General features: G+C 43.0%; 1 protein-coding gene across 1 annotated transcript in view; it reads right to left on the bottom strand.

Annotated features, from left to right (window-relative positions):
- tsnare1 (T-SNARE Domain Containing 1) overlaps window positions 1-17,855 on the bottom strand; it is a 198,100-nt gene that overhangs the window by 162,008 nt on the left and 18,237 nt on the right. The window contains exon 2 of the mRNA XM_072461107.1: window positions 3,664-3,784. Coding sequence (XP_072317208.1) covers window positions 3,664-3,748 — 85 coding nt within the window. The 5' untranslated portion in view covers window positions 3,749-3,784. The remainder of the gene's footprint in view (window positions 1-3,663; window positions 3,785-17,855) is intronic.

Raw genomic sequence — 17,855 nt, forward strand, 5'->3', positions numbered from 1 at the left:
GCCGTTAATGAATCTTAATTACACTTCTCATATGGGCTCGTTTCACCCGATGACAACACAATAATTTAAGTTTAATCAATTTAATGTATCAATTATCTGTTGTGCCAAGTCACTAACAGACATTCTGTGGTCACAACTAGAGCCACAGTGTATTTGATTGTATTTTAGATTCTAGCCAAGAGCAGCTCATTGAGAAAACAACTACAACAACAAATACAACTACGTCACATTTATTTATGAATGATGTGTGAGTTTGGCAAACGGTGTATGAGTAAAGCTTAAAGTCAGATCAGGGACAAGATCGAATCTAGAATGGGGTGAGCAATATGTACAAGAATGAATATTTCTATATGTTTTTGCATCGCTGCGGTAATGATGTTCGGATGATATTTTTTTAAATGCATTAGGAAAGTGCTCAAATGTGTCTGTTAATGTCTGATGAGGTTCAAGTCGAGCACAAATCGCGAACCACCACATTAACCACAAGAGCAGAAATATAACTTTATACCCTCTCTTTATATGTTGAAAAGTATATTTAAAAAAAGTACAATTAAAGAAAAAACAACAACAAAAACAGTCTTTTTTCTTTTCTTATTTTTTTGTCTAGCAGTGTTTTCAAAAGTTAAATGTATTTCAGTTCAATAAAAACATAATTCCATCTGTTTCTTGAGCATATCCACTCAACCTTTCTGTTTCTAATAATGTGTAGAATATTGTATTAAAGATAAATAAATGTCAGCTTTTCAGCCTTCACAAAATAAAAATCTAAATTGGTACAAACTAAACTAAGCTTCCACAACATCTACAGTGAGATACCGTATTTACTGGACTATAAGTCGCACCTTTTTTCATAGTTTGGCTGGGACTTATACTCCGGAGCGACTTATATGTGATATTATTTGTTATTTTCACACTGACGACCACAAGAGGGCGCTCTAGGCTCTAAGCGACGCAGAAGAAGAATCTGCACTTCCTCTTCCTCTGGAGTTTGTGGAGTTGTTTAGAAGTGACACAGAGGAAGAAGAATTCAATGGATTTAGTGAATTCAATGGATTTAGGATTAAAGTGAGGAAGGCAGCAGGACCTGACGGCATCAGCCCCAGGCTCCTTATGTCCTGCGTAGATGAACTGTGTGGAGTTATGGAGCATGTCTTCAACATGAGCCTGAAGCTGAGGGTGGTACCACAGGTCTGGAAGACCTCCTGTCTGGTACGTGTGCCTAAGACACCGCGCCCCAAAGACCTCAACAGCTTCAGGCCAGTGGCTCTCACGTCCCACCTGATGAAGACACTGGAGCGGCTGGTCCTGGACCACCTCCGCTCCACCGTGAGCTCAGCCATGGACCCGCTGCAGTTTGCATATCGGCCTGGCATCGGAGTGGAGGACGCCGTCATCTCCCTGCTGCACCGCTCTCTCTCTCACCTGGAAAAGCCTGGCAGCTCTGTGAGGATCCTGTTCTTCGATCTTTCCAGCACCTTCAACACCATCCAGCCGCTGCTCCTGAGGGACAAGCTGGAGACGGCTGGTGTGGAGTATGACCTGGCAGAGTGGATCCTGGACTACCTCACAGACCGACCCCAGTTTGTGAGAGCCCGGAACTGTGTGTCTGACACTCGGACCTGCAGTGTGGGGGCGCCCCAGGGCACTGTCCTCACGCCATTTCTCTTCACCCTTTACACTGCAGACTTCAGACATGACACGGGCAGCTGTGTCCTGCAGAAGTTCTCTGACGACTCCGCCATCATCGGACTCATCACGGACGACGATGACGCGGAGTACAGAGGACTGGCGCAGGACTTTGTGGACTGGTGTCAGCGGAACCACCTCCTCATCAACGCGGGGAAGACCAAGGAGATGGTGGTGGATTTCCGCAGACGCCACCCCACCCCACAGGCCACACCGTACAGGAGCTGATGCCCCTCACCAGTGGATGTTCACTGGTGAGGGGCATCAGCTCCTGTACGGTGTGGCCTGATGGAGCAGCAGCATCACAGAGAGGGAGAGGAAGAGGCTGGACAGAGTCATCAAGAAGTCCAGCTCCGTCCTGGGCTGTGCTCTGGACTCGGTGCAGGAGGTGGGGGACAGGAGGGTCCTGGCTAGATTCACATCTATGCTGGACCATGAGTGTCACCCCCTGCAGGACACTCTGTCCGCTCTGGAGAGCAGCTTCAGTGAGAGACTGATCCACCCTCGCTGTGTGAAGGAAAGGTTTCGCAGGTCTTTCCTTCCTGCTGCTGTCAGACTTTATAACAAACACTGTTAGTACTGAACACTCGCAATACTGACCTAACCTAATACTGATGTGCAATTCTGTCATATGTGCAATTGCTGTTTGAGTTCATGTGCAATTCATGTGCAATTACTGTGAAATTCATGTGCAATCTATGTGCTGTCGTGACACATATTCATGTGCAATTACTGTCGTGATCACATGCAATGGTATTTATTTATTTATTTATTTATTTATTTATTTATTTATTTATTTGTCTATGGCAGTTTTGTATTTATTTATAGGAGATCTTCTACTGAAAGTGTTTTTCAGACTTCCTATAAGTGATCTGTTCTTCTGTATCTACCTCTGTATCTACCTGCGTTGCACCAATGAAATTTCCCCATGTGGGACAATAAAGGAATATCTTATCTTATCTTACTCCGGAAAATACTGTACTATAGGTTGTATATGTGCAAGGAAAAAAAGAAAAGGGGGAAAGACTAAATTAATGAAACTTCACATTGGGGCAGTTTAAACTTGACCCTCGAGCTGCCACAATGGGGAGTTTGCAAACCAGGCAATTGGCCCTCGGGCCCCAGGCTGAAAAGGCCCCCGAATATGACCCGCTTCACTGCAAATGTAACAGCAGTTCTTTTTTTCCCTTATGTGTGAATTTCCAATGTACAAAAATGGCTTAAATTGGGTGTGAAGGCAAAAAAATGGAAAACCTGACGAAGATGGATCAATCTAATATGAAGGCGGTGAAGGCGTTTGACACAAAACAATGTCATAAAAGGCCGTAAAATGTCATAAATCAATGCCTTAAAATATATATATATTTATTAGTATTGATATTTGCATAACAAGACTACCCCTTTCCTCGGCGCCTCATGGCTCTGCTTGACCCGGTACAATCTTGGACTGAATTAACCGCGACCGCTCATGGAAGAAGAATCCAGCTTCTAAAAGGATTCTGAATGTTCAGGACAATAACAGTGAATTTTGAGTCATCTAAAAGCTCACCGTTCCTCCGCAGCTTGAAACCCTGTTCCAAAACATCTTCCAAACAAGCTACATCTGCCTTTTCTTGACCCCATTTTTGCACAAAATATTTCTCCCGAGATTGTGCTCCGAAGTAAAATCATTTCCAAGCTACACGCTTCCGCCGTTATAACAAAAAGAACATTTGTCATTCATAAATAATTGCTGTTTGGGAGGCCACATTTCTTTTCTCTTCACATTTGCGAGGAAAGACGGAGGAAAGTCTCTGTGGCGCGCTTTGTTCGTGCCAATTATTCTTGACTCTTAAATTCAACGTGGCCGGTCCTTGTAAAATATGAAAAATAAAACAATAAAATAGCTCGCGGCCGTTTTCAAAAGAAGGACAATCCAAAGTCACAACTCTACGGAACTATAAAAGAGCTAAATCAATAGCCGCCGCTGCATCTCACCGACTGGTTGGTACCCTTGTCTCGTCGGGCCGCCGAAAGGGTTGCGACCGCCGAAGGAGCCGCCGTCGATGGAGCCGTACGACATCGCGGTTAACGGTTGGTGGCGTGGCGGCTGTCGGGCCTGGAATCAAAGCAGAAAACGCAATTTATTTCCACTTTGTTCAAACGTCCGCACGACGAGCGGCGGAGCGGCGGTGACGGGACGGAAGACGTGATGGGTTTAATTGCCTCGTAGAACGTGACCCCTCGACTGGATCGGAGAGGAGCACGTCGCAGAGGCCTGTATGTACGATCTTTACGAGTCCCGGTGAAGAGGAATAAAGCGTATGTACGGATGTATGTTTGTTTGTGTAGGGGCTCGTGATGCTCGGGGGTTACGCCAACGAGCTGCGTTCACTGTACGCATGGGAAATCACAGCTGCGCGGCTCGGTGCGGTTCAGCGCGGGGACAAAAGCCGTGCAGGGATACAACGCCCTTGAGTGTCTTTGCTTTGGCGTCTCATGTTCTTCAAATAATGTATATATAGTGAAAGTGTACGTTGCGTTATTTATGACTAATGTAGAAGTGTAGTCGTGTGAGGCTCGGAGAAGAAGTGGAGAAGACCGAATGAAACAAGCATGAATGAAGCTAAATACAACTGCAAAGTATCTTTTTAATAAGGGAATTATGTTATAACAAGTGCAAAAAAAAGACAATTAATTTAAATTCTACAGTACTGAAAATAATGTGAATATTTAAATACACAAAAACTATTGGTGAGTCGATATGATCCCTAATCCGTCTAGTACTTCTAAGGTAGGACAAATGTAGCTCAGGGCGGTATAAATGCTTCACAGACCAGTCTTGTCATTTAAAAAAAAAATGTGGGATTCGTACTAAAAGTGAACATAAAACAACAAACAAACAACAACAAAACACACAAACGTCTCCTGAGAACAGACCAGATCTTCAAAAAGCCTCATGTACAAAGAGTTTTTTGACTGCTCTTTCCACGTAAAGTTGACTTTAGATCACAAATTTGCTGTCAAAAATCACATACATTTGTTCTACCCTAGTACCTTCAGATTGAAAGTGATTAAAACATCTGGATGTCAAAAACAGTGCCGGATGACAAACTGCGAAACCATTTCTACCAGCAATAAATCCATGTATACGAATTCTGTAATACGGGTGTTTATTCTTGCAACTTTATGGACATTTTGTGATAAATCCAGAGTGAATTCTTCGCAGGCCGGGCGTGTGCGGCAGTAGGAGTGAAAACCCAGGCTCTCATTTACATGCTGCAAAGGTCAGCCCATCATATGAACATGTGTTTCTCCCGCGGCCACAGACACATGGACGCATCCCCAATCAACTCATCTGAATGTCAGGACGCCGTATCTGTCCAATGCCCCAAAGCTGTTCCTAAATTAGCTGCTTTTGAACACCTTTGGATTGATACGTCACGTTTTGCATCTCAGTTAGTGCAAGTAAAAGTTTAGGTAGAAAATATCCAGCGCCAGACAGTAAAAACTGATTTCATGCACAGGAGTGAAAGAAAATGAGGTTTGGGGCATTTTTGTATTAACTGTTGTATTTGGAAGACGACATACAATGAATTTTAAAATAACTCATTCAATCTTCAACATTTCCTCTTTGATTGTTGTTTTTGCCGCATTAGTTTCTCCTTTTTTTGCAATTATTTCCTTGTCGAAACCTCGAAAAAAAACAAATCAGATTCACATCAGATGCATTTGTAGGTTTACGTAACGTTTCAATTATCTGATAAGTTCAGATGATGCTCAGATTGTCGGTGAGCATGTGGACGTTTGCCTGATAATACACACTTCTTCCATTCATGTACACGATTGGCTGATCCACCTGTCAATCACGGCCGTCCGAACTCGCGGAGGTGAAGAGGGTAACCAGCCCGATATCGATCCAGATGATTCTGATCTTTCCCGGCAATTTGAACATAGCCAGTGTAAATGAGGCTGAAACAGTATTTTCAAATCTAGAGAAGAAGATTGCCTGATACCCAACTCCATTCTCGCAGTGCTGCCCCCGGTGGTCAAGCGGTTACGGCACAGCACCCGCAGTGTCGTGAGTTCGAATCCCGACAATTCACTGCATGTCCTCCCATCTCTCTCTCACCCCCCATTTCAATCTGCTCCTGTCCAAACTCTGTTCTGTTTGAGAAAGATTATGAACGGCTCCAAATAAATGTATGCGTAAGACTCTTGAGAAATGTAAGGATTAATATAGACTTTGAGACGACACATGAGTTAGTGTCTGCGCCTCCTGCCTCCAAATAAAAACGAACTACATCATAATAATAACTCCGCAACATTGTGATGATTTAAGCCATGGACTTTAAAACATGGGCTTTTTGTCTGAAATTGGTTCACAAAATGGTTCACGATGAGATTCCGACCTCAGCGAGAATGAGAACCACGCTTTTGACGAGAAAACGGCAAAATAACATGATTAATAGCTTGTGACGGTCAAAAGAAAGACAAGCGTTCATACAACGCAAACGCGCTTGCACTCGAGTGTCCCGCGGAGCTATACAGTCCGCATTATGTCCACCGAGCGGGACAGTGGCATCCAGATACTCACTGGGGCCAAAGGAGAGGATACGAGCCCTTTCATTTCCATGGAGGAGGGAGATTAATTACTCTTGGCAGCCCATAAACAATGTGCAGTGCGCTTTTTGATTCAGGCCCAGTAACCGCACGGCTCCGATCTACATACGCGACGTCACGCGCACCCATGGGTGAAGGCCCCGCTCCAGTCGTCAGCGCTGCTCGGCAAATCCCACAGATTGTCCACTTATTTAACCCAGAGTAAATTAGGGTCGAGGATATATATAACACACCGTTAAACCCAGCTGCAGGGACGGATCGGGAAAAAGGAGGGACGCATGGTTTTTAATCCTACAATCGAATGTGCTCAGCTGTGCGGTACAATGTGTTTCAAATTTGAGAAAGTGGGTGGATTTAAATGGCTAGTAAACATCTGATTACAAAAATAATCACACGACAAATAATTCGATCTGATGCTTGCAGAACACACACATAACAAGATAAATCTGATCAACCCTAACCCTGGCAACAAGTGTCAGTTAATAAAGTAACTGAAAACAATGTACATATATAATAACTACGTCAGTATTTTTATCTAGCCATATTAGGTTTCGGTTAGGTTTTTTTCATATTTTTCAGTCAAAACTGGCACAGATGTGAACAATCAGAAATAAATCAGATTACGCACATCCGACTTAATCTGATGAATGCAAAAATCAAATAAGTATGAGGTTTTTGGTGAGCGTATGAACAAAGCCACTGATAAAAATGACACGTTCACGGGGATAAAAGGCATCCAGGATACACATTTCTCAAAGACTTGTGTGTCTGGACAGCACTGCCTTCGTCGCTCCTCCAGCCAAACTCAAACAGAACTGTGCAATCAGATTTGTTTACGTCAGTGACTCTTGGGAAACAGAGGGGCTCATTGGTTATCAACCATTTATAACAAAATCTAACTTCTCGCACCTCAAACTAACAGAGGTTTGTGCTTTGTTCATAGTAGATTCAGCAGGAATTCAAGAAGTATTTTTTCAGTCCCGGTGCTTTTTCTTTTCTTCTTCCTTGTTAGCTGCCGTATTTGTTTTGAGACGGAAGGACTCAAACATGCAAAAAAAGAAGAAGGATAACTGGTGTACTAGACTCTCCAGGCAAATAAATATATGCCTGAAAGATTAAATGAAAATACTAATAATGACTTGTGTATATGCCGCCCAACCATGAAGAATAATATTAGTGTTTGGTCTTGATCCTACATTTTACAAGCCGCACAAGCCTCTCTACGTCCAATCAGACCCTTTAAACACCGTTAATCCCTCTTTGGTGGAGGAACTGACTGACACATGGACACAACGACAGCAAGATTCAAACCACCAACTTTCAAACGGGTGGATGAGTGATCAACATAGTCACTAACTACTACAGATGTATTGATAAAATGATAACCCTTCACGTCACAATCCCAGCATGTTTTGTGTTTGTCCTTTAAACCGATAGTTCTTTTCAGACAATTTCAATGAAGGCAAAATACGATGAGTGGCAGCTTTTCTTTGAATCTTTTCAGCGCGTCACGTCCTGAAAACGCTGCAGTCGCTTGCAATGGCCCCGCGCGCTGGTAAACAGAGCGGCGGAGCGGCGGACCCCTGTGTGGAGGCTGAATGGAGAGATGGTGGGCAGAGGTGTCGCAGGCTCTTCTTCCCCCCTCTGCGGCTCATTCACTCTTCTGTCACTGCTGCTGTCATTATCGGCAACACAGGACTAAGTGTTGCGGCGCTGGACCACTGAGCAGGAATAAGCCCCTGCACTCCCGACGCAGCGTTTATCGCGGACAAAACGCGAGGGGGAAAAGGAGCGAGAGTGGTGGACGAGCTGGGGTTTCAAAGCAGCCGGACATCTTTGATTAATATATCTTTGTAAATAAACAAGCTTAGTTAAAGGTGCACTATGTAACCTTTCTGTTGGAAGGTACGCCACCTGCTTGTCTTAAGGTTAAGGTATGCTTTATTAATCTCTCAATACAGTTGGGGAAACCTGTCAGGAGCAGTGAGCGGCAGCCGTCCAGCGCTCGAGGGCCCATCTCCAGATCTTGAGCTCAGCTTGGTCAGGACCTTCGCTGGAGGACCTTTAACACTTATGCATATTTTGGGTTGACAGGGGAAACCGGAGCGCCTGGAGAAAAGCACCCAGACACGGTGACAAACATGCACACTTTGCACAGAAAGACCTGGTCCAGGGCTCGGGAGTTGAACTCGTGACCTTCTTGCTGTGAGGTGAGAGTGCCACCGTGACACGTTTTGTTTTGTTTTCATGGAGATGTCAAAGAAGCATTACATTATTTCATAGATGTTTTATTCCTAATAAACATACAATTTTACTGTGAGTGGGGTCGCCTCTCCACAGAGCTGATCTGTTTAAACGATATTACTATATCAACTTATAGTTCCATAAATAATAGCTTGGACAATATTTTTGAGGCTCTCAATATTAATTATGTTCACTTTTTGTGCATGTGATTCATTCCATTATTAGATTATTATTATTAGATATTTGTTTTATGTAATATGTACATTTAGAAAGCAGAAGACCCTCCACGAGTGAGGTTTACTTTAAATATAATCAATGAAAAGGACCGTTCAAGCACACATTTCCAAGCTCTAAACTTAACATATTCATGTTCAGTCATGAGTTTTTTCCTGTGTTGACAGCATCAGTGTTATATTCTTATTCTCTGAAACCCATGAACACACTAGCATTGTTAGAGCCAAATATTAAAGAAACATTTCAAATTTGAGGGGAAACAGCAACATTTTATTATTCACATTAATTTGAAGAACAGCTTTGAAAACCTTGAGATGATTTTGAGAAAGGACAAGGTTGTTTGAAGTCAGCAGTGTCCAGACACCACTGTTCCCTCAAGTACAATATTTACACATCTAAATCTCATTTTAATTTCCTAAATGTCTATTCTTTCATTTTAATGTGAGTGGACTTGAAAGTATATTTATGACACAATCGAGCACGTGTCATCAGTTCCGTCTTATCTACACCGTTTTCCGGTGGTTGGAAGGCCGAGTATGAATCAATCAATCACATTTTGTTTGTAGAGCACAATTTGTACAAAAATGCAATTCGAAGTTGAAGTTCAGAGTAACAATCAGAGAAAACAAAACTATATCAATTTAAATTTACAGCGAAACTGCTTTTTTCATAAACAATTTGAACTTTTTTACAGAATGGAAACTGGCCAAAGTCAGCTCAACAAAGATGGTGAAAAGCTGCTTGCTTAGATAATGATTCATTCAAAGTATTTTTTTGTAATTAATTAAAGATGCCTTGTGTAACAATTGGCAATTAATAACAAAGGAATCCAAGGAATTTCTAGGCGCAGTCAGGGGTCGGAGGGAGTCCGGTTTGGGGACCACAGGATGTTGTCCTGATGGCTCCATCAAACCCGGGCCTGCAACATGCACTGGGACGGTTTGCCGCCGAGTGTGAAGCGGCTGGGATGAGAATCAGCACCTCCAAATCCGAGGCCATGGTTCTCGACCGGAAAAAGGTGGCTTGCCCTCTCCAGGTGGGTGGGGAGTCCTTGCCCCAAGTGGAGGAGTTCAAGTATCTCGGGGTCTTGTTCACGAGTGAGGGAAGGATGGAGCGTGAGATCGACAGGCGGATCGGTGCAGCGGCTGCAGCGATGCAGTCGCTGCATCGGACTGTTGTGGTGAAGAGGGAGCTGAGCCGAAAGGCAAAGCTCTCTATTTACCGGTCGGTCTACGTTCTGCCCTCACCTATGGTCATGAGCTTTGGGTAGTGACCGAAAGAACAAGATCGCGGATACAAGCGGTCGGAATGAGTTTCTTCCGCCGGGTGGCAGGGCGCTCCCTTAGAGATAAGGTGAGGAGCTCGGCCACACGGGGGGAGCTCGGAGTAGAGCCACTGCTCCTCCAGCTGAGGTGGCTCGGGCATCTGTTCTAGAACGCCTCAGCACACCCCCGGAGGAGCTGGAGGAAGCTGCCCCCACGACCCGGCTCCGGATAAGTGGAAGAATATAAATGGATGGATCCAAAGAATGACTCTTCTAAAGATACAGCGGTGCAGGAACAAGAAAATTGTTGTGTATCTTTTAAACAAATAAGCCTTTTTCCACATTGACGTCAAGAGTGAATTCATACAACACAAACCCTCTCAACTGTGTTTTTGCACAAAGAGAGAAGTCATATTTGATTACACTGCACTCGTCAGATACTACACTTCCTCAGATGTTACGTGATAAAAGCCAGGATTTAAATTGAAGAGGTTTGATCCACTGTCAACACCAGACGCTTCAGAACATGCAAACGTGTGTGCAATGAACAGCTCCTGGAGAAAAGATGCTGAAAAGAATCAATGTAGCAGGATACAGTCTATCAAGACTCCTGATACAGGGGTTCTCAACCTGGGGGTCGCAAAATGATTTCAGGGGGTCCCCAACTGATGTGGAGACACTGGGGCTGCAAGATGTATCGCAATCGAATCAAAATTGCAACTTGAATGGACGCAATTAGCAAATCACAAAAGCTGCAATGTTTGAAGTGCCAACAATTCAAACAAACAATATATCCTCTGATTCTGCATAAAAACTGCTCACTGTAGTTTATATCTGTACAAACATGCTCTGAAATACACGCAAGTTCTTTAGTAGCCAGTTCATAGGCATATTTCTGCCTTTTTGTGTTTAAAAGTGAACTTTTAACAGAATCCTATTGTTAAAACATAAATGGCAAATCTAATCGCAATTTTTGTCAAAAAAAAATCACAATTAAATATCTTTCCCAAATCATGGGAACCTTCAAATGCAGTGATAAGTGTGAAGTCCTGTCTGCTGGTCTACCGAATGACTCTATCTATCTAGGCCTATACACTGACAATCAAATCAACCAATAGAAATAAGACTATTTTATTACATAGGTGTAGAATATTGACAACCGTTGTTATTATGAGGGTTGTGACAAAAAAAGTTTTTTTCTCAGCCAGAGGATTTCGGACATCAATGTCATTAAAACAAGTAAACAATAGACAATATACTACATACAATAGTAAAAAAAATGGTCCTCATTGGAGTCAGAGACAACGCTTTGGGGCGACAACAACGGAAAAGAAGGTTGATGAATTCTGTCAAGTGGACTTTGTTTTGTGAGTGTAAAAAAAATACATGAATACGTCTTGGCACTTTATCCGTTATGATACCGCTCTGGTAACAGCCTGAAATGTCTGTCTAAAGGGAGGAGCTAATCCTGTTCACGAGCTCGTCTTCTCTGTGCCTCAGAAAACACTTCCCACATTTGTGTCGTGTAAGGTGGAAATGCAGAGGTCTGTGCTGTTTTTCAAGTCCATAAATCAGACCGGTTCTGAGCATTTCTCCTTCTATCATGGTCAGTAAAGCTGTATGTTTGCATTTGCAGATGCAGGGAACGGGTGGTTTTTCCCCCTATGGTAATTCCCTTTGCTGCTGGAAAGGCCGGTAAAAAGTTCTAAAAACACGACTTTGCAAAGTAAAGTTACTCAAGAGCATGTTTAAAAGCCAACATTAATACATATAAAGTCATTTAGTGTTTCCTCTTTTTCCTACTAACCTCAGAATGTGCATAAACTTGATAAAACTCCAGTTATTGTCAATTGCTGACAAAGCCAAGCGTGAGGAGTGGCCTCTCGTCTCTCCCGCTCGCTGTGTCTGAAAACAAGCTTTATCTGAAGCAGGAGAGAGACAGGCAGCCCAAAAACACCTCTGGCCGGTGAAATTGCCTTGTCACACAAAAGGAGCCATTATTGAGATAAATCGGCCCCATTCGAGTCCATAACTAAAGCGTGGCGCGCGGGCTGCGATGGCACCTGCCCGCCACCTCGCTCGGGTTCTCGCGGCGGGCCGGGGCATCCTTTTGTCACGGCGTTAAAATGTTGGACAGAGTCGAGAGTCGGCGGTAGACAAACTGTTCCAACAAAGCAAGGTCACTGCAAAACGCCAACAGGCGACACCAAAATATGTCCCACGTTGTCCCAATGTTTGTGGGGGTTTTTCTGAACTGATTTGAATGATGATTGAACATTTTACACACTGAATTTTCCGTTTTTAAACTACTAAACCAAATTGAGCCAGTATTCTGACTCTGCACTGTCAGGAATCCATTCATCAGCAGTGACAGCAGACTTTCATTTCTTCTTTTATGTTGTTTTTGCTAATGCATCGCTGTCCCAACAAAAAAAAAACAAAAAAAAAAAACATTCCGATTGGTTAGGTAAAAATTGGTAACTCTAAAATTGGCCCTAGTGAATAAATGTGAGAGTGAACTGTCTGTAATGTCTATGTCTCTGTGTTGGCCCTGCGACAAGTTGGCCACTGTCCAGGGTGTACCCCGCCTAAGGCCCGAAGTCACTGGGATAGGCTCCAGTCACCCGTGACCCCGAAAGGGAACAAGCGGTAGAAAATGGATGGATGGATGGATTCCGATTGGTGAGAAAGAAGATGAACCGATACTGTCCCCGTGGAAACATTTGCAGAGAACTCAAATTGAATTAATTCATCACAAGCGCCATAATGCTTAACAGTCCCTCCATCTTGTCCGTAGTTAATAAAATCTGTAATGCATTAAATGGGCATCAAGAATAATAAAGTTCACGCTGCAAACGAGTCCCACAAAGGTGCTTCGTAAGACGGTGGTGGGGTGTCTAGGTCCTGGGTTCGACTCCAGGCCAAAACATGCAAAGGGCCATTAACCAAGTCCCGTGGCAAAGCATGGGACAGAGGAACAATGAAGTGGTCAACAGATTTTGACTTTAAAATATCAGACGGATACGACTTTGTAACGATGGCTTAAATTCCAAGATCGTTGTCCCGTTTGATTTGCCTGACCCGCCAGCCCCGCCCACATTCTGTTTGAATGCGTAAGGGTCTGGAATCGGAGTCAGAGCCAATGAAATCCTCGGTATTCCATTTACCGATCCAATCCCAGTCGGAGGTTTTAACGTGTCACACTGAGATACGGAAGTAGCGCTGTCCACCCCCGTTCCAAAACATTCAAGATGGCGGACTCGGCTCGTGACCCGGCTCGTGACCCGGCTCGTGACCCGGCTCGTGACCTGGCTCGTGACCGAGTGTTTACTTCTGACCGAGTGTTTACTTCTGCTCTCGCTTCGGTTTGAACAATCAGGAAAGTCCGCTCTACTCACCGTGATGAACGTGCGTTAGATAGGTTATACGAAGGGCGTCATCGCGATTCAGGAGACATTTTCTGCGTTCTAGGACGGATAACGCCGAACACGCCTTGTTGACATGGGCGACGTAATATCCGGTTAAGCGTGTCGCGGTTTTTGCGTCACTTCTGGGTTTTAGTGATCGGTTCTGTCTCTGTTCTAAACTCCGTCCTAGAAATTGAAACGCAGCGGTCGAGCCCCAGACCCACACACAGTTTTGATAAGTAGTCTGTCAAAACGTGTTGGGAATGGCCGGTCAGGCAACCGTTTGATACCCAAGTGTCTTTCCAAACACCGACTCTGTTAAATGGTACAAACTGAGCATCGGGTTTGCTCAAGGAAAGAAACCGTACCGTCGAAATAAAGTCAGGATAAAGTCCGATTGCTCATTTGCAAATACCTTAACATACATTTTTGCCGAAACACAGGGCGTATTTCCCCGTCTGAGCTTTTCTCCCCTCGATTTAAAATTCAAACTAGCCCCGTCTCTTCGCGCTTCGACTGTCATTTTTCGGCCGAATCAGACACGTCTCAAAATGAAGTCCTATTAGTCTTGTCCTGCAGCGTCTGTGTTTTCAACCGCGTGCGAATTTCGATGAATAAAGAGGCCGAGGGAGCAGCCGTCTTCTGTCCACTCTCCCTCCGCCACCGGGGGAGGGATAGGTGCTCTCTCCCCCCTCGCTCCCTCGCTCGTCGTCTCTTTAACAAAGCTGGACCTGCTCCCTAATTGGCCCAAGCGCGGTTAATTGGGTTTGGTATCCGTGGCGACGGGCATTTGGCCAAGAGATAATAAGCTGAAAGAGACACCTTCAGAGCGGCAAGAAGACGGAGGAGGACCACATTGACAGGGAGAATGTACACAGAACCTGGAGCTCTGCAGAAGTGTCAAATACACTCTTGGACGTGTAGAAAAGGGACAAAATACAGGACAAATACAGCTTAGACGTATTTGTGGAGACGCGCATAATAATTAGGATGAGTAAAGAAATAAATGTTGTGATTCATTACGTTGTAAAGGACACTTTATGTATTCAAATTGTAGCTGCAAAAATCGAGTAGTAAACAAGGATATACTAGTGAGTGGTATCAAATATTAGCACTTATTCATATACTTCCATAACAGTGCATCTGGTTGTGTACAATTCTGTCCTTATGGTTTTCATCCAATAAAATGTCTTTTTTAAAATAAATGTACCCCCAATATTATTCAGCTTCTTTCTTTTTTCCATACAAATGCAGCTTTTTTTGTATTTTATGGTTACAAGCATGGGTTTAATTCTTTAGATTAGCACTTATTACTTATAACGAATGCAGAATAACCTTAACCCTAATGTTAACGCTAAAAATAAAAACGCGTTCAATTGTAAATGTCGATATTTTGGTACAACAGAGGCACAAAAACAACACTACACACGCGAAATATTCAATCCGAGGCAGCACAATTTTAACTGCGATTGTAAAGCTCGTTCTAAAATGTCAACGGCGACAACTGGCAAACGTTGCATATGATTTATAACACATAATTATGAGCACTGAACCTTTGCAAAATAGATAACCTTCCATTGTGGTGTATGACTCAAATGTTCTTAAATAATATGGGGTCAACTCGCCACTCAAACCACTTTTTTATCTGACGAGCTTGTACTTTTACTTGTACTGGGCGTGTCACTCTTTTGAGCAGTGTAAATAAGGCTAGCTTCATTCCACTGGCCATAAAACGATTGAACTCTAACAAACTAAAACTCTGCTGCTCTCAAGCTTTGTGGCTGTACAAAGTCTTTAATGATTTAATGTAGATCAGACGTGTCTAAACTACGGCCCGGTGGCCAAATGCTGCTAACTTGCTCCAAACAACAAAAAATAGTACTTTTTACTTTAAAATTGGAAAACTTCAAGCATTTTTATGTTTTACCAACCTAATATTAGTGTTCCAATTCTTATTAAATGTGTTGAGGCTCATCAAAAATATGTCAAATGCAAAATTTCAAATTATTCCCTTTAGTATTCGACAAATTCGACATTGTTGGGTGGTTTGTGGCCCTCTGCTCTGTATAAGCTTCAAAATGCAGCCCTCTGTGAAAAAAAGTTTGGACACCCCAGATGTAGAAACGAACAAATGAATGAATGATTAATAATATAAATGCTTGTAAAATGAGCACGTGCAATGGTTTTTCTTTGCTTCTTTACATCAATTGAGTGAAGTTTAACTCATCACATTCAAATCCTCTGGACTTAATTCAGGTTTTCTTGGTCGTCTTTGCCCGACCGCTGGACAAACACTGCGGCTGCATCGCATTATCAAAAGTACGTCCTGACAGCAGCGGAGGCGGAGCTAAGCGGCCCACATTGAGGCGGGACAGGCGTAGGTGAAGGTGAACTTGAGCGGGGCCTAAAGTCGAGCCACTTTCATTTGTGTGAGAGGACCCGGAGGTGGTTGGCGCACATTTGTTTGATTGGATTGAACGTTCACGACTTTGCGTGCGTTTCGGACGCGCAGCGGACAAGTCCACATCATTCTGCTGCTTAATCTGCGTTTAAAGAAGTACATTATGGATTATTCACAACATACTTAACACTCTGGGACTTAGTATTTTGTCTTTTTTATGTGTATAAAAGGTGTATATAAAGTGGTGTTACCTACAAAACATGTCGTACGTGGAACTCTCTCCCGCCCACATCCACTTTCATTAAAAAGGAAAGAAAAACACAACTTCCAAGAGCTCATTTGTTCCACATCAAGTCGTGTCGCTTGGTTTTATTTTGCTCTATTGCCTTTTTCTTGTTCATGAAAAGCGTCTTCGAAATCGTCTTGATTCTTTTTTTTTCTTTTAATCAGATGCTTGTTTATAAAGAACTGGGTAATAACACTGATTAAGATGTTGGATGCTAATTTGCATACATGTAAGTGGTTACTTCAATGGTAATTAGTATTTATTCAGCCCTTCTTAATGTCTTCGTTTGTATTCTGCAGCTAATTAGACTGGTTGGATTTGTTAACACTTTTCTATCAATACATGTCTTATTAAATGTAATGTGTCTTTGTGTCATGCGCTATATAAAACCCATGTATTAATATTACTACTTCTATTGTTATGACACTTTAGTACATGGATCATGATCCTACTTGGCCTTTGTAGACTTTGTTTTGTGAAGTTCTAGTCCTGGTTTAGTCCTGGTTTAGCCCTGGTTCAGACCTGGTTTATTCCTAGTTTAGACCTGGTTTATTCCTGGTTTAGTCCTGGTTTAGACCTGGTTTAGACCTGGTTCATACCTGGTCTGGACTTGGTTTTTCTCTGGTTCAGACCTGGTTTATTCCTAGTTTAGACCTGGTTTAGACCTGGTTTAGTCCTGGTTTAGTCCTGATTTGGTGTGTGAATGTTTCTTTATTTATATATCTTTTGCATGAACTCCTCATAGAGCTATAGAAATATAAATCGCGATTATAAATGAACAGTTTTGAGGCTTTTGTCAATTCAAAATGCAGAAAGTCAAGTCCAGCCTCCACTCAAGAGTCAGAAAAGGCACTATTATGGCTGAAGAAAGAACACTATAATCCATTTTAAAATCTCCCCAAAGTGCGACGTAGAGTGTAATTTAGAAACCTTTAAGAAGCGCCGTGTGTCATTGTTCTGCGACTGGCGTGTTCCCAGTGCGGCGCTGGCATTTCTCGAAAGGACAGTGGACTTTCTCTGGCCTGCTTCTGCGCGCTGACCTTTGTGAGAAGCAGCGCTGACGTTCCGGCGCTGCAACTGCCCCACATACGTACCCAAATATACCCGTAGTACTTCACACGCCACACACGTATTATTGTATTTTTAGAGTGGACAGAGAAATACATGTAGAACAATAATGTCAGGGTATTTTAGAACAAATCTGTGATAAATCTGGGTGTTCTTTTGGTGTTCTTCCTGTTATTAAATCAGCCCAGAACAGTGCAAAACTAAATGCATATTGTGGCACTTTTTTTATGTGCATCCTCGTAATTAATTTGGATTTAACATCAGATGCCCTGCCAATACCGCCCTTTACACCGAGGCTGCAGTGAGACACAAAAACAGAACCGGTTTGTAGTTTTGAAGAGCGTATGGATAAAATAAACTTCACTGTCAAACCAAACCCCAGTGGATGAAGTTATTAAATTAAAGATACAATCAACTATTTAATTAACATTTCTAATAAGAAATGTTGGAATAATCACTGAAGAGGATTGTTCGGTGAGGGATTATTTTTTGTTTGGCTGCATCAAAGAGCGTCTTGTGTAAAGTGATAGTTAAGCCTCAAAAAGACTTAAAGGTGCACAATGTAGCTTTCCTGACTGATTGTTGAGGTGCGGCGGTCGGCATAGCAACGACTCTTACCAAAACGTGACAGGTGGAAGTGACAAGCATTTCCTCATCAACAAC

The sequence above is a fragment of the Eucyclogobius newberryi genome, unplaced genomic scaffold, assembly GCF_026437365.1.
Source record: "Eucyclogobius newberryi isolate DKJ021-1_F unplaced genomic scaffold, fEucNew1.0.hap1 SCAF_3, whole genome shotgun sequence".
Taxonomy (NCBI): domain Eukaryota; kingdom Metazoa; phylum Chordata; class Actinopteri; order Gobiiformes; family Gobiidae; genus Eucyclogobius; species Eucyclogobius newberryi.